This window comes from Cherax quadricarinatus, chromosome 51 (genome assembly GCF_038502225.1).
Source record: "Cherax quadricarinatus isolate ZL_2023a chromosome 51, ASM3850222v1, whole genome shotgun sequence".
NCBI lineage: Eukaryota > Metazoa > Arthropoda > Malacostraca > Decapoda > Parastacidae > Cherax > Cherax quadricarinatus.
The window spans coordinates 18,991,066-19,016,065 of record NC_091342.1 but is presented as its reverse complement, the minus strand read 5'-3'; the positions used below and the strand labels follow the sequence as shown (position 1 = coordinate 19,016,065).

Sequence of the window (25,000 nt, the reverse complement as noted above, 5' to 3'; positions counted from 1 at the left end):
GGAGGAGGGGAACGTGATAAAAATGAACAATAAGAAGACAATGTAGAAGCGAGAGGGAGAGGATGGAGAGGGAGAAGAGGAACAGAAGGAGAGGATGAAGAGAGGGAGAGGAGGAAGAAGGAAACGAAGAAGAGGAAGAGAGAGGAGAGAGTGAGAGGTAGGGGAGAGGAAGGAGCGAATGAAGAGAGGAAAGAGAGGCAGGGAAAAGAGGAGGGAAAGGGAAATGAGGAAGAGGGAGATAAAGATGGGAAGGAATAGAAGTAACTGAGATAAGGAAAGCGAGGAGAGTATCATAAATGAGAAGGAAAAGACAGAAGAAAGCGAGGAAGAACATTAGAAAAGGGAGACAAGAAAGGGAGATAGAGGGAGACGAGAAAGAGGGAAATAAAAAATAAAAGATTCCTTTGCTCATAGTGGACACAGTAGGGAGAATGAAGGAACAAAGATAATAAGTGCGCTAATCTATAATCCTCAATAATTCTGGGAAGAAGCGGCAGAGAGAGCAGAGAGCAGAGAGCAGAGAGCAGAGAACAAAGACGAAAGACGAACAAAAGAAAGAGAAGAAAGAGGAAAGAGGTAAGGACCATCAACTCATTCTCCCAGGAAGAGAGAACTATATACACAAGAGAAGGGAGTCAATACACAGTAAGAGGAAAGAGATGGCCAAGAGTTGGCAGAGAACGTCTTTACCCCGACGATGTTTCGCTCGATAGTAATGAATCATTACTGAGCGAAACGTCTTCAGAATGATGACCTGCTCTGAAAATTGTGTAGCTACCATAAGTTGTCGAAACCAGATGTCAGTCCAATCAGTAGAGAAGCAGCAAGGCGGTACAAGAACCAGGCAGCTGCTGAACCAGGCAGTTGATGAACCAGGCAGTTGATGAACCAGGCAGTTGATGAACCAGGCAGCTGCTGAACCAGGCAGCTGCTGAACCAGGCAGCTGCTGAACCAGGCAGCTGCTGAACCAGGCAGTTGATGAACCAGGCAGCTGCTGAACCAGGCAGTTGATGAACCAGGCAACTGCTGAACCAGGCAGTTGATGAACCAGGCAGCTGCTGAAACAGGCAGCTGCTGAACCAGGCAGCTGCTGAACCAAGCAACTGCTGAACCAGGCAACTGCTGAACCAGCAGGCAACTGCTGAACCAGGCAACTGCTGAACCAGGCAACTGCTGAACCAGGCAGCTGCTGAACCAGACAGCTGCTGAACCAGGCAACTGCTGAACCAGGCAACCGCTGAACCAGGCAGCTGCTGAACCAGGCAGCTGGTGAACCAGGCAGCTGGTGAACCAGGCAGCTGCTGAACCAGGCAGCTGCTGAACCAGGCAGCTGCTGAAACAAACAGCTGCTGAACGGAATAACTATTTCACAGTTGGTTTACAAGTAACATGATGGTAAAAGGCCCAGTGATCGGGTACAGCAGGAAGTATACCAGAAAGTATAATAGGAAGTATACCAGCAAGTATAATAGGAAGTATACCAGGAAGTATGCCAGCAAGTATACCATGAAGTATATTGCGAAGTATACCGAGATGTATGTGTGTACATTTAAGTACTAGGGTATACTAGTTTTAAGAAGGATGAATTACCTGTCTCCAGCCTCCGTTTTGACGTTACTAGTCTTAAACATAAATTTAGGATGGTATAAATTTTATTATTAAAAAAAAAACGCAAGTAAAAACTTTGAGGAAGATTCTTAGCCGGGCAATTTATTGCCTATTTTTCAATACCTTGTGATTAATGGGGCAATACGATCACAGGAAAGAGAAATGGAAAGTGAGAGAGGGAGGGAGAGAGAGAGAGAGAGAGAGAGAGAGAGAGAGAGAGAGAGAGAGAGAGAGAGAGAAGTATATAATATTTTTCCCTAAAAATCCAAATATGACATGTAACAAGGTGTAAAAATGTCTATAAAAAAAATCTGACGTGAAAGGTTCAAACAAAACACAAAAATATAGAAATATTTTTCCATACATTTTCTTTTCGTCATTTCGTTATTCTGGGATCACATAAAAAGATATATTTTCCAACTGTCAGTTTGAATGAGAGAGAAATATAACATCCGCTCACTGATCCATTCCATTACATTCCCAGTCTACTAAAATCTCTTAATAACAAGTATAATTTTTAGTTATATATATATATATATATATATATATATATATATATATATATATATATATATATATATATATATATTTATTCTATGTGAACATTTATTAATAAACAAAATACATATACAGAAAAAAACATAAACATGAATACAATGGCACAATGTATCAAAGATCATGAATTTCCTCCAGCTCCTCCGAGGCTGGACGTGAGCCAAGTATGCAGCAAGCATTTCCCCTCTGGATGGCGACGCTGAGGCGCTGGAACATGAAAGTGGCTGCCCTTGGGTCCCTGGTGGTGTCGATGAGTCTGGAACCCAATTCTTTAAGGAAACGTGTGGCATTTTTTCCCCATGATCCCAAGGTCTCTGATCCCACTGGGACAAATTGATACTGTTGGCTAATGTCCCTGTACTTGCTGATCTTGTACTCCTCCCTGTGGTCAACAGCTCCTCCCTGTCGCCCCACACTGTGATGGATATAGGTGTCAGCCAGTGTGGACACACAGGTATAGTCCCATGCTAAGAGCTTGCCATTCTTCCAAGGATAGATGGTGATCCCGTCGGGGCGGTTTGCTGGGTTGTGGGTATTGTTTGCTGCAAGCGATCGTGGCTCCCTCTAGGCAGGGCATCCAGCTGTAGCAAGGGTTCTCTTAATGATGTCGTTGACCTCATTGTGTCTTGCATGCCAGCCCTTGGTTTTGGAACAGTTAAGACCATGTAGACCGTATTGGTCTGCTTGCACATCGCCGCAAATACACATATATTCTGTGTGAATTGGGGCAGCAAGGCGCAGAGCCACTGCAATACGGAGGGTCTTAGGGTCGAGTCGCGTTCCCATTGCCGATATGGGAACTGTTTGGAGGAAGTCCCCGGAGTGAGGTGCACTCACAGCCTGGAGACGGGCAATCTCCCTATCTGATGTTGCAGCCCTGAGCATGTTAGCAAGCACCTTTTCAGCAATTGGGCCATCCCAGCTTGACTGTGAGCCAGTGCTGCACTAGGGTTTGGTGCTGGAGCAGCAAGAGTCTCCCATTCAGTGATGGCACTGGCATAGCTAGGGTCTTCTATTCCTGCTGAGTCACTGAGTGTGTCAGGAAGAATTTGTCTTATCAACTCATTTGATGCAATGGAAGAGGATAGGAAAGCTGGTAGAGCGATCATGGAGGATCTGCGTACTCCTAGCCCTCCAAGCCTGACCGGAAGTGAGGCTTGCAACCACTGTCCATCGTCAAGGGAAAGATTCAATACACTCTCTAGCATGGCCTTCAGGAGAGAGTCATATTCCTTGAGTTTTGGACTGCTGAAGGCTGGGAAGCATCTCAGAAAATAGGTAAGTTTTGGGATTGACAGGCACCTGGTGAGTAGGTAGAACGCATCGTGTGTGTCAATGTCTTTCATCCTGCTTTCCATCGTCCGGAGGTCTGAGACTTTTTTTCCTAGGATCAGATCGATGGCATTGGACCCAAGAGGAACACCGAGGAGAGTGCTATTGGCTGGATCAATGGCTCGTGCTCCTGGTAAAACGGCATTAATATTCTGGATCATCTGCTGATTGGTAGAAACTATTTCACATTTGGTGGGGTTTAAAGAAAGGCCCAGGCTTTCTCCCATGTCTTTAATTTTACTGATGTCCTCTAGGAGAGATTCTGTTGTGCCAGCCAGGGTACCGTCGTCCAGGAACCAGATATTGAGCTCGCTGGAGAGTGCCTCCGTGACTTCCTTGATGACCAAACAAAACAGAAAGGGGGCGAGAGGGTCCCCCTGTTGCACGCCCTCACACGAGTCAATTTCATGGTCCCCAAACAATAGTTTGGAAGTCACACTATAACACGATTCTATGAAGGGATAAAGGGAAGGGAAGTTTCTATAAACTGCTTGGAGAGCAGCATCCCTTCTGACTGAGTTGAAAGCATTAGCAAAGTCCAATCTGACCAAGGCTTTTTCATAGGACATGTTTTTGATATATACTCGTGCTGCATGGGCAGCTGCTTCACAGCCCTGTTGAACGCCGAAACCGAGCTGAGTTGGTTTCAGCATTGCAGCAGCCTCTTGACTCACCCTTCTTACTGCAGCCTTGGCGACTAGGTGCCGAGGGTGTTATCCACTGTAATGGGCCTGATTCTACCATCCTTTTTCCGGAGGACACACAATGAGGCACCAAAGAAAAAGGGTCTGATGGCCTCTGGGACACTGCCAGCCAGGCACAGGTTGGAAAATTTGGTGAGTTCAGACAGCAGCCTCTCTGAAACCTCACCAAGTGCTGGATTGAGTATTTGTTTTAAGTGTTGAGGCCTTAAACCGGTGAAACCTCCTGCTGAACCCTGTGGAAATGACATAGCAGCTTTATACACATCAGCATCCTGTAAGGTTAGATGTTCTTCGCCTGCTGCAATGTCAGGGGGGTCAATGTTGGTACTGGGAGCCCTGGGTGGATGTTTGTCCTTCAGAGCTTGCGCCGTGCTGACGTCCTTGGGAGCGATGGTATCCTCACTGGTTGTAAGTCTCAAAGCTCCAATAGTATTACCCTCTTCTATTTTTTTGCTAATTTGGGCTCTGATTTTCGAGGTGTCGGGTGTCCTGTTGTTGGCATTTGCCAACAGTTGCCAACAGTTGAATGATAGCTCTAGGTAGTTTTACTGTTAGTATATTAATATTAGGTTTACTAAGGCAACTGTAGATAATAATAATGTAGACCTAAGACCTTAACATAGGTAGTAATAGGCCGATAATGTAGGCAAACACTAGGATAAGTTAGCTAGGGAGAACTGGCAGCCCTAGTTTGAACGAAGAGACGAGGGTATGGAAGAGAGACCAGCTCGTTCTTCTTAAGACAGACACCAACTGGACAAGACGTGCCGTGATCAGCAGACGGCGCCCCCCGCGTGTCTTCACATTTGAGACCTGGGGAAATCTGGTAGAGGCACCTCGATGTACCGTAGATGACCTCCGTCAGGCCCATACAGTAAGACAAGACCTCCACTTTATCTCGTAGATTTCTGGCCAGTGTCTGTGGAGACCGTGAGTGAGTTTTATCTGGGGGCCCGGTGTGCAACAGGCAGAGCATGCCCAGTAAGTACCAGTGTCTCAAGGCAGTCTGGAAGCTAGTGTCCGTGTCTGCATAGTTGTACTAGGGGATACATACCCTCTTGGATATAGGAATTTCTGAGGTGCAGGCAGGACACTAATAACGATTGAATATTGGAGGAATTAAGGCTCCCGGTTGCACGTGGTTTCTGAGGGGAAGTCCAAAGGGGCTAAGGCTAAGCTTAGGGAAGTTGAAGATCAGGATATATGCTGCAACACCAAGTAAGTTAGTCCTTCATACGTGCATGCAGGCGAGTTTCTTGTAACATCAATCATTTGTGAAAATCTGTCCTATAAGCCACTTGTGATGCTGAGGTACCCACCTCAGAGCTCGGTGTCAACAGAGTTTGCCAGGGTAGGCGACTCACTTGGAGGCAGTCAACAGTTGAATGATATACGTTGAATGATAGCTCTAGGAGTTTCGTGTTCCAATAAACATATCAGGAGCTTGCAATGTTGCAGATAGCAGGAGGAGGTACAAACAACTACGATCACAGGGAATGACTTTGCAAACTGATGTGGTATCAGTATGAAGCGTCCTGATAGTATGAAGCGTCCTGATAGTATGAAGCGTCCTGATAGTATGAAGCGTCCTGATAGCATGAAGCGTCCTCATAGTATGAAGCGTCCTGATAGCATGGAGCGTCCTGATAACATGAAGCGTCTTGATAGTATGAAGCGTCCTGATAGTATGAAGCGTCCTGATAGTATGAAGCGTCCTGATAGTATGAAGCATCCTGATAGCATGAAGCGTCCTGATAGCATGAAGCGCCCTCATAGTATGAAGCGTCCTGATAGTATGAAGCGTCCTGATAGCATGAAGCGTCCTGATAGTATGAAGCGTCCTGATAGTATGAAGCGTCCTGATAGTATGAAGCGTCCTGATAGTATGAAGCGTCCTGATAGCATGAAGCGTCCTGATAGTGTGAAGCGTCCTGATAGTGTGAAGCGTCCTGATAGTGTGAAGCGTCCTCATAGCGTAAAACGTCCTGATAGTATGAAGCGTCCTGATAGTATGAAGCGTCCTGATAGCATGAAGCGTCCTGATAGTATGAAGCGTCCTGATAGTATGAGGCGTCCTGATAGTATGCAGCGTGCTGATAGTATGCAGCGTGCTGATAGTATGCAGCGTGCTGATAGTATGCAGCGTGCTGAGGGTATGAAGCGTGCTGATGGTATGCAGCATGCTGATGGTATGCAGCGTGCTGATGGTATGCAGCGTGCTGATGGTATGCAGCGTCCTGATAGTATGCAGCGTGCTGATAGTATGCAGCGTGCTGATAGTATGCAGCGTGCTGATAGTATGCAGCGTCCTGACAGTATGCAGCGTGCTGATAGTATGCAGCGTGCTGATAGTATGCAGCGTCCTGACAGTATGCAGCGTGCTGATAGCATGCAGCGTCCTGATAGTATGCAGCGTCCTGATAGTATGCAACGTGCTGATAGTATGCAGCGTGCTGATAGTATGCAGCGTCCTGACAGTATGCAGCGTGCTGATGGTATGCAGCGTCCTGATAGTATGCAGCGTGCTGATAGTATGCAGCGTGCTGATAGTATGCAGCGTCCTGATAGTATGCAGCGTGATGATAGTATGCAGCGTGATGATAGATTGCAGCGTCCTGACAGTATGCAGCGTGCTGATAGTATGCAGCGTCCTGATAGTATGCAGCGTGCTGATAGTATGAAGCGTGCTGATTGTATGAAGCGTGCTGATAGTATGCAGCGTGCTGATAGTATGCAGCGTCCTGATAGTATGCAGCGTCCTGATAGTATGCAGCGTGCTGATAGTATGCAGCGTGCTGATAGTATGCAGCGTGCTGATAGTATGCAGCGTCCTGATAGTATGCAGCGTGCTGATAGTATGCAGCGTGCTGATAGTATGCAGCGTGCTGATAGTATGCAGCGTCCTGACAGTATGCAGCGTGCTGATAGTATGCAGCGTGCTGATAGTATGCAGCGTCCTGACAGTATGCAGCGTGCTGATAGCATGCAGCGTCCTGATAGTATGCAGCGTCCTGATAGTATGCAACGTGCTGATAGTATGCAGCGTGCTGATAGTATGCAGCGTCCTGACAGTATGCAGCGTGCTGATGGTATGCAGCGTCCTGATAGTATGCAGCGTGCTGATAGTATGCAGCGTGCTGATAGTATGCAGCGTCCTGATAGTATGCAGCGTGATGATAGTATGCAGCGTGATGATAGTATGCAGCGTCCTGACAGTATGCAGCGTGCTGATAGTATGCAGCGTCCTGATAGTATGCAGCGTGCTGATAGTATGAAGCGTGCTGATTGTATGAAGCGTGCTGATAGTATGCAGCGTGCTGATAGTATGCAGCGTGCTGATAGTATGCAGCGTCCTGATAGTATGCAGCGTGCTGATAGTATGCAGCGTGCTGATAGTATGCAGCGTGCTGATAGTATGCAGCGTCCTGATAGTATGCAGCGTGCTGATAGTATGCAGTGTGCTGATAGTATGAGCGTGCTGATAGTATGCAGCGTGCTGATAGTATGCAGCGTGCTGATAGTATGCAGCGTGCTGATAGTATGCAGCGTGCTGATAGTATGCAGTGTGCTGATAGTATGAGCGTGCTGATAGTATGCAGCGTGCTGATAGTATGCAGCGTGCTGATAGTATGAGCGTGCTGATAGTATGAAGCGTGCTGATAGTATGCAGCGTGCTGATAGTATGAAGCGTACTGATAGTATGAAGCGTGCTGATAGTATGCAGCGCAGCATGCTGATAGTATGCAGTGTGCTGATAGTATGCAGCGTGCTGATAGTATGCAGCGTATTGATAGTATGCAGCGTGCTGATAGTATGCAGCGTGCTGATAGTATGCAGCGTCCTGATAGTATGCAGCGTGCTGATAGTATGCAGCGTGCTGATAGTATGCAGCGTGCTGATAGTATGCAGCGTCCTGATAGTATGCAGCGTGCTGATAGTATGCAGTGTGCTGATAGTATGAGCGTGCTGATAGTATGCAGCGTGCTGATAGTATGCAGCGTGCTGATAGTATGCAGCGTGCTGATAGTATGCAGCGTGCTGATAGTATGCAGTGTGCTGATAGTATGAGCGTGCTGATAGTATGCAGCGTGCTGATAGTATGCAGCGTGCTGATAGTATGAGCGTGCTGATAGTATGAAGCGTGCTGATAGTATGCAGCGTGCTGATAGTTTGAAGCGTACTGATAGTATGAAGCGTGCTGATAGTATGCAGCGCAGCATGCTGATAGTATGCAGTGTGCTGATAGTATGCAGCGTGCTGATAGTATGCAGCGTATTGATAGTATGCAGCGTGCTGATAGTATGCAGCGTGCTGATAGTATGAAGCGTACTGATAGTATGAAGCGTGCTGATAGTATGCAGCGCAGCATGCTGATAGTATGCAGTGTGCTGATAGTATGCAGCGTGCTGATAGTATGCAGCGTATTGATAGTATGCAGCGTGCTGATAGTATGCAGCGTGCTGATAGTATGCAGCGTGCTGATAGTATGCAGCGTCCTGATAGTATGCAGCGTCCTGATAGTATGCAGCGTCCTGATAATATGTAGCGTTCTGATAGTATGCAGCGTGCTGATAGTATGCAGCGTTCTGATAGTATGAGCATGCTGATAGTATGCAGCGTACTGATAGTATGCAGCGTGCTGATAGTATGCAGCGTGCTGATAGTATGCAGCGTGCTGATAGTATGCAGCGTGCTGATAGTATGAGCGTGCTGATAGTATGCAGCGTACTGATAGTATGCAGCGTGCTGATAGTATGCAGCGTGGTGATAGTATGCAGCGCCCTGATAGTACGCAGCGTGCTGATAGTATGCAGCGTGCTGATAGTATGCAGCGTTCTGATAGCATGAGCGTGATGATAGTATGCAGCATCCTGATAGTATGCAGCGTGCTGATAGTATGCAGCGTGCTGATAGTATGCAGCGCCCTGATAGTATGCAGCGTGCTGATAGTATGCAGCGTGCTGATAGTATGCAACGTGCTGATAGTATGCAGCGTGCTGATAGTATGCAGCGTGCTGATGGTATGCAGCGCCCTGATAGTATGCAGCGTGCTGATAGTATGCAGCGCTCTGATAGTATGCAGCGTGCTGATGGTATGCAGCGCCCTGATAGTATGCAGCGTGCTGATAGTATGCAGCACCCTGATAGTATGCAGCGTGCTGATAGTATGCAACGTGCTGATAGCATGCAGCGTGCTGATAGTATGCAACGTGCTGATAGTATGCAGCGTGCTGTTAGTATGCAGCGTGCTGATAGTATGCAGCGTGCTGATAGTATGCAGCGTGCTGATAGTATGCAGCGTGCTGATAGTCTGATGTAATGGGAAATGTGCAGATCAAAATATGTGATACTGTTTTTTATTCATTTTATAGTTTTTGTCAAATGTTTGTTTTAGTGTTTTATATTCAATTAACAGTTTCCAGATGATTTCATGTGATTTCCAAAGCCCATCCATCATGATTCCAACGTGTAAAAAATGACCATGACACATTCTATTACGTACGCTGCTCGTTGGTAAATAAACTACAGGTAAAGCTCGTTAGTAAATAAACCACAGGTAAAGCTCGTTAGTAAATAAACCACAGGTAAAGCTCGTTAGTAAATAAACCACAACAACGTGGCTCGATAGCAAATAAGGTCAACGGTATATATCAAAGACAGCCCATCGGAAATAACACTTTTCTGTTGTCCACTAGACAACCAAGATAAGACGTGGGTGACGTGTGTTGTGTGAAGCGCTTCCTCAGATGGATTGCGTGACTGTACCAAAGGAGATGTGTGTTGCTTCAGCTGATTCAAAGAATATTTTCCTTCCACTTTTCCACACTAAACTCAGTTTAATAAATTCTGTGAAAGCGATAGTTAAGACGAGTTTGAGGGGGTTTTCAATACCTCGTTGAGAGATTTACAAACATCAGATCCGCGAAATTGAAGGAGGGCATCTATGTGGGGTCCTAAATTGGCAAGGTCGGGCAGGATGCAGACTCTGAAGCCTACAATATCTTACACCTCAAAGCCTGGCAAGCTCTGAAATGGATCCATGAAAAGTTGTTGGGTAACCGCAAGTTTCTCCTGCATACGAAAAAGCGTATGAAGCAGTGGGTTGTCGTAGATTTTGCAACCTAAGTGACTAGTTTATTGTGTGCCCTATATCCATTCTGTGGACGGTAGCGCAAGAGCATATGGGTACAGGAAAGGCCTAAGAACTAGGCCCCAAAAGAGTTAACAGGAATACATTTGGATTTATATCTACAGTTCACTTATTTGTTACAAACTTACGAAATTTGCTTAATATATCTGGTATCTTACTTTCATTAATAATCCGTCGTACGTACCGAAAAATGCATTATTTTATGCTGGCGTCTACTTTCCTCGGTCGGAAGCCATGGCACTGCGATCGACGAACAATGTCATATATTCAATCAATGGAACTCGCTACCCAGGTATCTAGAATGATAATTGCTTATCATCAACTGCCTTAGGTCATCAAATGAACATTATGAAGCGCGTGTCCTGCCTTCTAACCGGAGTTACTAGACTTCGATGATTCAGCAACGATCGTTTGGCCAGACCAACAGAGTGGAAATTCATTGTTAAAATAGCTCGACAGAAATTAGTCTGATCACGCAACTGATGAAAAAAAAATGGTACAATTCACCAGAAACCCGAAATTAGGAGAGGAAAATTTATGACGACGTTTCGGTCCCTGACGATGTTTCGGTCCCTGATGATGTTTCGGTCCCTGACGATGTTTCGGTCCCTGACGACGTTTAGGTCTCTGACGATGTTTCGGTCCCTGACGATGTTTAGGTCCCTCCTGGACCACTGTCATGTCACAACGAAATTTACATATTTCACTGATGCCAATTATTATTAAAGTTAAGTTGGCCAATGATAAATTAGGTAGAATTAATTTAAATATCACGTTAATTTTAACAGATTTTGGAGGTTGATACATTAGTTTTGCTGTAAAATTTGCAAAACAAGTTAATTCGCAACACTATCAAAGCCGTTACGGCTTGACAAAGCTCCTGGAGAGCGAAACGTTGCCACAGTATAATTTGACATTAGTTGCACCTGTGTCATGATACCCAACATATTATCGGTAATTCTACCAATATTATTACAAGTCACGACTTGACGTAGCTCTACACAGAGCAAAACAATGTCATTGTACACAAATACCCTGCACATAGGAGAAACACATGACGAGGTTTCGGTCTGACTTGGACCATTAAGTAGTCACACACTAACACAAGAAAGGGAGCCAGAATATAGTCGTAAGGAGAACAAGCGGGCGGGACAAGAGAGGAAGAGAGAAGTGAAGGTAGTGGCAAAGATACTGCTGGTAGTGCAAGTAGTAGTAGTAGTAGTAGTAGTAGGAGGTGGTAGGTGGGGGTAGTGGTAGTGCCACAAGAGACAAAGTGGAGTGAAGCCAGGCACCAGAAGCAGCAGTATAAAATGTAGTCAGTATACAAGGTAACCATACACCTTTTACTTCAGATCTTCGTTGATTCGGAATATCCCGTCTCTCTCTCTCTCTCTCTCTCTGTCTTTTACACCGGGTTTGACAAGGTTAAGGATCCCTAACCCTTCCCCTATTTCTCTATCTCTCTCTATTTCTCTCTCAATATCTCTCTCGTGAAGATTTTCTTTAATTCCCCAATTAATCTCTCAAAATGTTTCAAAACACATCCGTTTTAAATTAATTTATTCACCATTTCTTTTAATTTTCTCTATTTTGCGCACCATTTTTATCTATTAAAAAGCAAATGCTAAACCCGTCTGGGTTCCCTTATGCTTGTGATGTCTGTATTAAAAAAAACATATAAATTCACTAATATGGTATTCAGCAATTAAATTCCGGGTATCTCTATGTAATCTTGTTTCTGTGGTTGCAACACCACTTGGATTTACCAGGAATAAATTTCTCTAAGTTCATCCATTTCAATTTAAAACGCTCATATATATATATATATATATATATATATATATATATATATATATATATATATATATATATATATATATATATATTACATTTATGGGGGAAGCGCTAAATGTATAATTTATATTACCTGGAAAATAAGAGGTAATTACGTTTGATAAGGGGGAGAATAGCTTCAGTTCTGTGGATCAAGAGCCCCTCCCTTCCCCAGCATCATGGCGCCTTAATATCCTCTTAAAGGTCTTACATCTTTAATATTCTGACATGGTTGTTTTGTCACACACTCAGTCACCAGTGTTGCAGGAGTTAATGTTTGGAAACACCAGGTGACTCCTTCAACACTGCTTGATAACACTATCTTCCCAGGGTAGAAACCTGACACCCCCGCCACCACCCCTGCTGCTACCACTAGTACCACCAACCTTGCTGCTACCACTGGTACCACCAACCTTGCTGCTACCACTGGTACCACCAACCTTGCTGCTACCACTGGTACCACCAACCTTGCTGCTACCACTGGTACCACCAACCTTGCTGCTACCACTGGTACCACCAACCTTGCTGCTACCACTGGTACCACCAACCTTGCTGCTACCACTGGTACCACCAACCTTGCTGCTACCACTGGTACCACCAACCTTGCTGCTACCACTGGTACCACCAACCTTGCTGCTACCACTGGTACCACCAACCTTGCTGCTACCACTGGTACCACCAACCTTGCTGCTACCACTGGTACCACCAACCTTGCTGCTACCACTGGTACCACCAACCTTGCTGCTACCACTGGTACCACCAACCTTGCTGCTACCACTGGTACCACCAACCTTGCTGCTACCACTGGTACCACCAACCTTGCTGCTACCACTGGTACCACCAACCTTGCTGCTACCACTGGTACCACCAACCTTGCTGCTACCACTGGTACCATCAACCTTGCTGCTACCACTGGTACCACCAACCTTGCTGCTACCACTGGTACCATCAACCTTGCTGCTACCACTGGCACCAACACCCCTGCTGCTGCCACTGGTACCACCACCCCTGCCTCTACCACTGGTACCACCACCCCTGCTGCTACCACTGGTACCACCAACCTTGCTGCTACCACTGGTACCACCAACCTTGCTGCTACCACTGGTACCACCAACCTTGCTGCTACCACTGGTACCACCAACCTTGCTGCTACCACTGGTACCACCAACCCTGCTGCTACCACTGGTACCATCAACCTTGCTGCTACCACTGGTACCAACACCCCTGCTGCTGCCACTGGTACCAACACCCCTGCCTCTACCACTGGTACCACCACCCCCTGCTGCTACCCCTGCCACCACCACCACCCTTGCTGTTACCCCTGCCACCACCACTGGTAACACCACCCCTGCTGCTACCCCTACCACGACCCTCCCTGTTGCTACAATCCTACCACCACCAGCCTTGCTGCTACCCCTGCCACCACCTCCCCTGTTGCCACCCTGCCACCATCTCCCCTCCTGCTACCTCTGCCACCACTTCCCTAGCTGCCACCTCTGCCACCACCTCCCCAGCCACCACTCCTGCCACCACCACCCTTACTGCTACTACTGTCACCTCCGCTGCTGCTACCCCTGCCATGACCTCCCCTATCAACACCCTTGCCACCACCTCCCCTGCCTTGTATACTTAACTTTGGTATGTATCTTAGTTATAAATAACTGGTATTGTTGTTCACTTTCATGGTACATCCTACCGGGGTCGTACCACTTCACCTCCACCACCATCCTCTGCTCACTCTCCATTATCAGGGAAAAATGGTACCATGACAGGTATCTTTGCCAGTGATCTTCCTAAATCAACTCTTGTCACATACTTCGTTAACAATATTCTAGTTACCTGCTTCCCACCGTCGTTGCTTCCGGCACTAAGCCAGATAATGGGGTGGTTCCCATTACCTGCAACGATGGGGTGGTTCCCATTACCTGCAACGATGGGGTGGCTCCCATTACCTGCAACGATAGGGTGGCTCCCATTACCTGCAACGATGGGGTGGCTTCCATTACCTGCAACCATGGGGTGGCTCCAATTACCTGCAACGATGGGGTGGCTCCCATTACCTGCAACGATGGGGTGGCTCCCATTACCTGCAACGATGGGGTGGCTCCCATTACCTGCAACGATGGGGTGGCTCCCATTACCTGCAACGATGGGGTGGCTCCCATTACCTGCAACGATGGGGTGGTTCTTGCTGACAGTACTGTCCAGCCTGGCAAAGGTAATGAGAAATGAAGTGTAAAGCAGTACGTATCTATTACAAAAGTTCTGTCCAGGGATGTCTTCAAGGTGCCTCCATACTGGAGATTACTTCCCATTCCCCATCACCCCTACGGGTTTTGTGTTTTCTTTTGAACAATAATAATTAGCATTCTGTCCAAATATCTAACCGAGACTCTCGGCTACTTGCTAATTTTTCGTTAAAGGTTTTTATATGTACTAAATAGATCACCACCTTCCTGACATCTCAACTTCAGTACCCTTGATGAAATACACACTCCACACCTCCCTCATGAAGCACAGTGGAGGTCACACTCCACACCTCCCTCATGAAGCACCGTGGAGGTCACACTCCACACCTCCCTCATGAAGCACAGTGGAGGTCACACTCCACACCTCCCTCATGAAGCACAGTGGAGGTAGCACTCCACACCTCCCTCATGAAGCACAGTGGAGGTCACACTCCACACCTCCCTCATGAAGCACAGTGGAGGTCACACTCCACACTTCCCTCATGAAGCACAGTGGAGGTCACACTCCACACCTCCCTCATGAAGCACAGTGGAGGTCACACTCCACACCTCCCTCATGAAGCACAGTGGAGGTCACACTCCACACCTCCCTCATGAAGCACAGTGGAGGTCACACTCCACACCTCCCTCATGAAGCACCGTGGAGGTCACACTCCACACCTCCCTCATGAAGCACAGTGGAGGTCACACTCCACACCTCCCTCATGAAGCACAGTGGAGGTAGCACTCCACACCTCCCTCATGAAGCACCGTGGTCACACTCCACACCTCCCTCATGAAGCACAGTGGAGGTCACACTCCACACCTCCCTCATGAAGCACAGTGGAGGTCACACTCCACACCTCCCTCATGAAGCACAGTGGAGGTCACACTCCACACCTCCCTCGTGAAGCACAGTGGAGGTCACACTCCACACCTCCCTCATGAAGCACAGTGGATGTCACACTCCACACCTCCCTCATGAAGCACAGTGGAGGTCACACTCCACACCTCCCTCATGAAGCACAGTGGAGGTCACACTCCACACCTCCCTCATGAAGCACAGTGGAGGTCACACTCCACACCTCCCTCATGAAGCACAGTGGAGGTCACACTCCACACCTCCCTCATGAAGCACAGTGGTCACACTCCACACCTCCCTCATGAAGCACAGTGGAGGTCACACTCCACACCTCCCTCATGAAGCACAGTGGAGGTCACACTCCACACCTCCCTCATGAAGCACCGTGGAGGTCACACTCCACACCTCCCTCATGAAGCACAGTGGTCACACTCCACACCTTCATGAAGCACAGTGGAGGTCACACTCCACACCTCCCTCATGAAGCACAGTGGAGGTCACACTCCACACCTCCCTCATGAAGCACAGTGGAGGTCACACTCCACACCTCCCTCATGAAGCACAGTGGAGGTCACACTCCACACCTCCCTCATGAAGCACAGTGGAGGTCACACTCCACACCTCCCTCATGAAGCACAGTGGAGGTCACACTCCACACCTCCCTCATGAAGCACAGTGGAGGTCACACTCCACACCTCCCTCATGAAGCACAGTGGTCACACTCCACACCTCCCTCATGAAGCACCGTGGAGGTCACACTCCACACCTCCCTCATGAAGCACCGTGGTCACACTCCACACCTCCCTCATGAAGCACCGTGGAGGTCACACTCCACACCTCCCTCATGAAGCACAGTGGAGGTCACACTCCACACCTCCCTCATGAAGCACAGTGGAGGTAGCACTCCACACCTCCCTCATGAAGCACCGTGGTCACACTCCACACCTCCCTCATGAAGCACAGTGGAGGTCACACTCCACACCTCCCTCATGAAGCACAGTGGAGGTCACACTCCACACCTCCCTCATGAAGCACAGTGGTCACACTCCACACCTCCCTCGTGAAGCACAGTGGAGGTCACACTCCACACCTCCCTCATGAAGCACAGTGGATGTCACACTCCACACCTCCCTCATGAAGCACAGTGGAGGTCACACTCCACACCTCCCTCATGAAGCACAGTGGAGGTCACACTCCACACCTCCCTCATGAAGCACAGTGGAGGTCACACTCCACACCTCCCTCATGAAGCACAGTGGAGGTCACACTCCACACCTCCCTCATGAAGCACAGTGGTCACACTCCACACCTCCCTCATGAAGCACAGTGGAGGTCACACTCCACACCTCCCTCATGAAGCACAGTGGAGGTCACACTCCACACCTCCCTCATGAAGCACCGTGGAGGTCACACTCCACACCTCCCTCATGAAGCACAGTGGTCACACTCCACACCTTCATGAAGCACAGTGGAGGTCACACTCCACACCTCCCTCATGAAGCACCGTGGAGGTCACACTCCACACCTCCCTCATGAAGCACAGTGGAGGTCACACTCCACACCTCCCTCATGAAGCACAGTGGTCACACTCCACACCTCCCTCATGAAGCACAGTGGAGGTCACACTCCACACCTCCCTCATGAAGCACAGTGGAGGTCACACTCCACACCTCCCTCATGAAGCACCGTGGTCACACTCCACACCTCCCTCATGAAGCACAGTGGAGGTCACACTCCACACCTCCCTCATGAAGCACAGTGGAGGTAACACTCCACACCTCCCTCATGAAGCACAGTGGTCACACTCCACACCCTCATGAAGCATAGTGGAGGTCACACTCCACACCTCCCTCATGAAGCACAGTGGAGGTCACACTCCACACCTCCCTCATGAAGCACCGTGGAGGTCACATTCCACACCTCCCTCATGAAGCACCGTGGTCACACTCCACACCTCCCTCATGAAGCACCGTGGTCACACTCCACACCTCCCTCATGAAGCACCGTGGAGGTCACACTCCACACCTCCCTCATGAAGCACCGTGGAGGTCACACTCCACACCTCCCTCATGAAGAACCGTGGTCACACTCCACACCTCCCTCATGAAGCCCCGTGGAGGTCACACTCCACACATCCCTCATGAAGCACCGTGGAGGTAACACTCCACACCTCCCTCATGAAGCCCCGTGGAGGTCATACTCCACATCTCCCTCATGAAGCACCGTGGAGGTCACTCCACACCTTCATGAAGCACCGTGGAGGTCACACTCCACACCTCCCTCATGAAGCACCGTGGTCACACTCCACACCTCCCTCATGAAGAACCGTGGTCACACTCCACACCTCCCTCATGAAGCACCGTGGAGGTCACACTGCACACCTCATGAAGGACATTGGAGGTCACACTCCACACCTCCCTCATGAAGCACCGTGGAGGTCACACTCCATACCTCCCTCATGAAGCACCATGGAGGTCACACTCCATACCTCCCTCATGAAGCACTGTGGTCACACTCCACACCTCCCTCATGAAGAACCGTGGAGGTCATACTCCACATCTCCCTCATGAAGCACCGTGGAGGTCACTCCACACCTTCATGAAGCACCGTGGAGGTCACACTCCATCATCATGAAGCACCGTGGAGGTCACACTCCACACCTCCATCATCATGAAGCACCGTGGAGGTCACACTCCACACCTCCATCATCATGAAGCACCGTGGAGGTCACACTCCACACCTCCATCATCATGAAGCACCGTGGAGGTCACACTCCACACCTCCATCATCATGAAGCACCGTGGAGGTCACACTCCACACCTCCATCATCATGAAGCACCGTGGAGGTCACACTCCACACCTCCATCATCATGAAGCACCGTGGAGGTCACACTCCACACTTCCCAGCTGTTATTAAGTTTCATTATCTCGTTGTCTTCTAAACATTCTAGAAACTAAGAACTGAAACTTGGAGAAGACTTTCTTCACATGTTTCTGGTCTCAACCCAACATAGATCTTTACTACGTTCTTTAAGCCCCACAGACACAATTTTATTTTAAATTTGCCTATTCAAAAATATGGATTCATTATTTGCTATTATATATCTCTCAAAAAGATTACAAAACTTTAATAATTATCAGAGTAAAAAAAAAAAACCCGGTTTAAAAGATTTACGGCATACACGTGAGGAAGTTCAACCTCCTTCAGAAACTCTCAAGCATCTCAGCTCTGAGAATGAGAAACGTGTTAACGAAATATAAAAACTTTATATTCATCCCAAGAAATAAATCTTAAACTTAAGTCAACAGGGAAGGTAGTTTCAGAAATTTCCTTACACCTGTTGCCCCTGTTCAGCCAGCGGTTAACAGGTGACTGAGGTGTTATCAGACTGTTGTGGGTGGCATCCCAGGGTGGTAGTATACCTCAGATAGGGCCGGGTTTGAAATGATTTAAGGTGGGTTAACAGCTCTCAGCAGGTAAAATTAATCGGGTAAATAAAAAAAATTGTCATCCACAATTAAATTTACAAGTCTTATGGAGACAGAAAATCAGAAACTCATCCCATGACAGAAAATTTTAAGCTTTTCCTCTTTATGATGTTTCGACTCATCCACACGACAGGTTATCAGCAACGTTTCCTTCCTCCAAGACATAATAAATCAGAAACGTTTGACTCACCTCAGGACGAGACAAAACAAACGTTTGACGATTACCAGGATAAAAACTAGAACAAAACAAATATTTGAATCACCAGTAGAAAGCCAGAGTCAACTTACCCCATGAAGAGGACGACTCCCACTTTGGCTACACTCGCCTCGATGATCTTCCACGTCCTCTTCACCGTCTCCTTCTGCTCCTCCGTCAGCTGAGGCGGTGGCTCCAGGTGCACATCCTTGCCCACATCGCTTCTATCCTCTCTAACCTGCCTTTCCAGGCCGTCCTTGGGCTTTTTGTCACTCTCCTCGCAATGTTCCTCGGCCGACGAGCACTTAGAGAAGCTCTCCGTCTCTCTACACTTGAGGGACTTACTGTACTTTCGGAGGATACTGCTGCTTCTGGAGGACCTGCCGTTGGAATCCACGGAGTCCTCTCTTGTGTACGTGTTGCCCATTCTCGTAGTCACTGATATGCCCGTGTGTGCGTATTTGTGTGAGCACGTGTGTGCGGTATCTACCGCATGAAGTCACGCAACATGTTTTCAGCGCCTACCTCACTCTACGAAAAAATATATCGTTTTAATACATATATATATATATATATATATATATATATATATGTCGTGCCGAATAGGCAAAATTGGTCAAATAGCAAGAACTCACTTAAAATTACGTCCTTTCCAGAATTTTCTCTTATACGTTTAAAGATATATTTTTTTCATTTATGCTAAAGTAAAGTAAAAAAAAAAAAAGTATTTTGTACCAAAAGAACCTTAGAAAACTTGTCTAACTTTATTTAAACAAGTGCAATATAATTTAGCCTAATCCAACTAAATACATTTTAGACAAATTTACACTAATTAAATAATAAGCATAATAAAAAAAATCCGTTAGGTTCAGAATGATTTTTGCGATATTGCATGCAGAAATTTCCGCCTGCGTTATTCGGCAAGAAGAGTGTTGCTAATTAAGCCAAAAACGCAACTTTTACATACTCGGCAAAAAGTTATATATATACATGTAACGAAGTTTGCTGAATAGGTCGAGCTGCTTCAAAAATTGAACTTTTTACAGATTTCTATCTTTTTTTTCATTGATTATATAAAAAATGATCTTTGGACCAAACTTAGAAACCTAAGTTAACTTAATCTAGCATATTTTAAGCTAAATTCTGTTATATATATCGCAGGTCTGTATAAATTGTCAATTGTAGTTTGAAAATGGTAGAAGAACCAAAACGTCGTGGTGATGTTTCTCTCCTAAGCAGAGATTACTTGCGCTTTAAACAAGATCAAACAACCAACATTCATGGCTAGAATAGAGGGGAATAAACTTTTAGTTTGCAAACTGAAGGTCTTCTGACCTGCATTCTGCCTACCACCACAATTTTACTAAAAGGTCAATAGAAAGAGAAGCACGAATCTCTGTACAACTTTTAATTTCCTGTGGCGTGGACCGGGACACAACTTTCAACGCTGGTGCACCCTAGAGGAAGGCTGCCATTTTTATTGCATTGTTCAGGTGCCAATGTGCCAATATTATAAACCAAAGTGTGATAATGGCTTCTGTGCGATAACCTGAGAATGTCTTTACTGATCGGGTTCAAACTTTCAAAGCTGGTGTACTTTAAAAGAAGATTCGGACTGTTATTAAAATCAATCACGGAACGGGTGGGGTTTGAATCCAATGCAGGTGAGTTCTATAACTCACAGGCCAGTGCTCTAACCACTGGGCCAGCTGACCAACTAGTTAGTACTTTCCGGCATATAAGGTTCGCTTTTTTTCCCACAAAAAGTCTCGGAGAATCAGCCTGCGCCTTATACGCTCAAGGTCAGAGTCAATGATAGGCTTTGGGTTTCACTTTAGCAGTTGCTTAGTAACGTTACATTAGAATTGCTTGCAAACACCGTCTTATGGCTTCTATGCTCGTGCGCCTTATATGCCGGGAAATACGTAAGTTTATTTTTACACACCACAGGGAGGTTAGCGTGGGCCCCGCACTGTGACCACAAACACAGGCTTTAACACACGAATCCCACACCAAACCCGTTCCATGATTTGTTTGTCATCGCGTTATTATCATTTTGAGTCATGAGGGAGGGTTGTTATTGTTCAGCATGGATGACACTTTGCTAATTGTATTTTAAAGAATATGTGGTACTATTTACTTTTAATAAATTGAGAATGTCTCTAAGGAACGCCTTCAACCTTACAAGCATGATGCATCTACTGGATAATAATAATAATAATATAATAATAATAATAATAATAATAATAATAATAATAATAATAATGCATCTACTGAATAATAATAATAATAATAATAATGCATCTACTGAATAATAATAATAATAATAATAATAATAATAATAATAATAATAATAATAATGCATCTACTGAATAATAAAAATAATAAAAATAATAATAATAATAATAATAATAATAATAATAATACATCCACTGAATAATGATAATTCAGATTAAGCAGAATAGCGAGGCTAGCACGTGAGCCACTACACAAGTCGAAGATAATGTGACTCACAGAACAGGTTGGACCAATGTAAATCTGTTTCATAGGGAACTTCAATCACAAGAAATTATACTAAGATTATTGGGATCCGCACTGGATATCGGAAATGTCAAGATTGATGGAGTCATTAGTGGAATATTTCATAAGCCAACACGAATAAAAAGTGTAGAGAGAGAATGAACCACCGCAACTGGTTCTTATTTTTTGACTTAGGTGAATCAGATATCGAAAATAGATTACAGTCAACAGTGGATGAAAGGTGACCACACTTGACAGGAGTGACAGTGGAAAGTGAAAAAAAAAAACCAGACCACAGGAGACTATGCAGGGTTCAGAGATTTTCAAAACAGTACAAAGGTGAGAGCAAGTGGATGATCCAACAACCCTGGAGACAGAGGGTCTAGCGAGCTAATACTGAGTAACAACAAGAGATCTTGGTTCAACCAGAACTGTGATGAGGCCAGAACAATGGGCAAAAGAGAAGTGAGAAACTACATAACACAGAATACGACTGAGATAATAATAATAATAAATAATAATTGCTGGGAATTCAGTTTCATGGTGGTAAGTGAAATGATTTGGACAAAGAAACTAGGAGGGAAAACTCCGTTACACAGTTTCAGGAGGAGGTATAATAAGGTCCAAGCAGCCAGTAATCAATAACGACGGCTTATTAGGCCGTCCCACGACCCGAGACCCGACCCTAGCAATAACAATTCGACAAGCGCAAGCTCAAGCGCACGGACACACACACGAGCTATGACGCGACTCCTACAACCACAATTGAGTACACAAACACACACACACACACACACACACACACACACACACACACACACACACACACACAGATTCGGAAGTGTCACTGTTCGCTGATGATGTGAAACTGATGAGGAGAATACAAGTGGGCGAGGATCAGTTAAGATTACAAGGGGATCTGGACAAACTACAAGTATGGTCCGACAAATGGCTCCTGGAGTTTAACCCCAGTAAGTGTAAGGTCATGAAGATTGGGGAAGGACACAGAAGACAGCAGACGGAGTACAGGTTAGGAAACCAACAGCTGCAAACGTCAGTTAAAGAAAAGGATCTTGGGGTAAGCATCATAACGAACATGTCCCCTGAGGCACACATCAATCAAATAACTGCTGCAGCATATGGGAGATTGGCAAACCTGAGATTGGCGTTTAGACATCTGAGTAAGGAGTCATTCACGACATTGTACACAGTGTACGTAAGGCCTATACTGGAATATGCAGCGCCAGTATGGAACCCTCACTTAGTCAAACACGTCAAGAAACTGGAGAAAGTGCAAAAATTTGCAACACGATTAGTCCCGGAACTGAGGGGTATGTCTTATGAGGAGAGGTTAAGGGAACTCAACCTGATGACACTAGAGGATAGGAGGGATAGAGGGGACATGATAACGTATAAAATACTAAGAGGCATTGACAACGTGGACAAGGATCGAATGTTTCAGAGATGGGATACAGAAACACGGGGACACAATTGGAAACTGAAAACCCAGATGAGTCATAGGGATGTTAGGAAGTATTTCTTTAGTCTTAGAGTTGTCAGGAACTGGAATAATCTGGAGAGTGAAGTAGTGGAAGCAAGTTCCATAAATAGCTTTAAGAAGAGGTATGACAAATATCATGGAGCAGGGAGAGAGTGAATTAGTATCAACCAGTGAAGAGGCGGGGCTAGGAGCTATGACTCGACCCCTGTAACCACATATAGGTGAGTACATATAGGTGAGTAAAAACACACACACACACACACACACACACAAACACACACACACACACACACACACACACACACACACACACACACACACACACACACACACACACACTTATTTCTTGCAATATAGGTATTTAACCAGAAAATACGACGAAGACAGCAACTCACCCTCTGAAATATTCCGAGTGCAATCTAGCACAAAGCATTTCATCTACGCAAATTCAATCCATCGGCCACCTCTCTCGACGACCCCTGCAGCCGGCGTCCAATTACTTACCACTTTCACTGCACAAAACACCTAAAGGCTTTCTCGACCCCAAATCTGAAATAATTTCTGACCATTTCTCATACTAAAACTTCCATCATGTGAACAAGCTCAAACTCTAAGCTTGGAAGTCTTGTCCTACCTCGGTTATTGGTGCACGAGTGCTTCTTGAAAACCACGACGAACCTAACACAGACTCCGTCTGACGAGATGCTGCGTCTGTAACAGATTATCTCCTATAATGCCGCTGAGACGCTACATCTGTGACATCTCCCGTCACTATAGAGAAAATCTCTCTGAAACTAATCCCTCTTACAGAATAGCAAGTTGTACCACTGACTAAAAGTAATTTAAGGCAATGTTGACTTGACCGCCAGTAATGGAAAGCTTAATTAACTCCGAAGTGAAGAAGCACGTTATCCTCTGTGGACGAACTCAATCGTTCTCCCTCATGGTAGTGGACACAACCATCCTCCCTCATGGTAGTGGACATAACCACCCTCCCTCATGGTAGTGGACATAACCACCCTCCCTCATGGTAGTGGACACAACCATCCTCCCTCATGGTAGTGGACACAACCATCCTCCCTCATGGTAGTGGACACAACCACCCTCCCTCATGGTAGTGGACACAACCATCCTCCCTCATGGTAGTGGACACAACCATCCTTCCTCATGGTAGTGGACACAACCATTCGCCTTCATGGCAGTGAACACAACCATCTTCCCTCATGGCAGTGGACATAACCATCCTCCCTCATGGTAGTGGACACAACCATCCTCCCTCATGGTAGTGGACACAACCACCCTCCCTCATGGTAGTGGACACAACCATCCTCCTTCATGGCAGTGGACACAACCATCCTCCCTCATGGTAGTGGACACAACCACCCTCCCTCATGGTAGTGGACACAACCATCCTACCTCATGGTAGTGGACACAACCATCCTCCCTCATGACAGTGGGCACAACCATCCTCCCTCATGACAGTGGACACAACCATCCTCCCTCATGGTAGTGGACACAACCACCCTCCCTCATGGTAGTGGACACAACCATCCTCCTTCATGGCAGTGGACACAACCATCTTCCCTCATGGTAGTAGACACAACCATCCTCCTTCATGGCAGTGGACACAACCATCCTCCCTCATGGTAGTGGACACAACCATCCTCCTTCATGGCAGTGGACACAACCATCCTCCTTCATGGCAGTGGACACAACCATCCTCCCTCATGGTAGTGGACACAACCATCCTCCTTCATGGCAGTGGACACAACCATCCTACCTCATGGTAGTGGACACAACCATCCTCCCTCATGACAGTGGGCACAACCATCCTCCCTCATGACAGTGGACACAACCATCCTCCCTCATGACAGTGGACACAACCATCCTCCCTAATGGCAGTGGACACAACCATCCTCCCTCATGGTAGTGGACACAACCACCCTCCCTCATGGTAGTGGACACAACCATCCTCCTTCATGGCAGTGGACACAACCATCCTCCCTCATGACAGTGGACA

At 46.5% G+C, this 25,000-nt stretch overlaps 1 protein-coding gene across 3 annotated transcripts in view; it reads right to left on the bottom strand.

The window, feature by feature from the left end:
* glob1 (globin 1) overlaps positions 1 to 25,000 on the bottom strand; it is a 307,913-nt gene that overhangs the window by 217,273 nt on the left and 65,640 nt on the right. For all 3 annotated transcript variants that reach the window (XM_070095922.1, XM_070095920.1, XM_070095921.1), the window contains exon 2: positions 19,052 to 19,490. In XM_070095922.1, coding sequence (XP_069952023.1) covers positions 19,052 to 19,386 — 335 coding nt within the window. In that variant the 5' untranslated portion in view covers positions 19,387 to 19,490. The remainder of the gene's footprint in view (positions 1 to 19,051; positions 19,491 to 25,000) is intronic.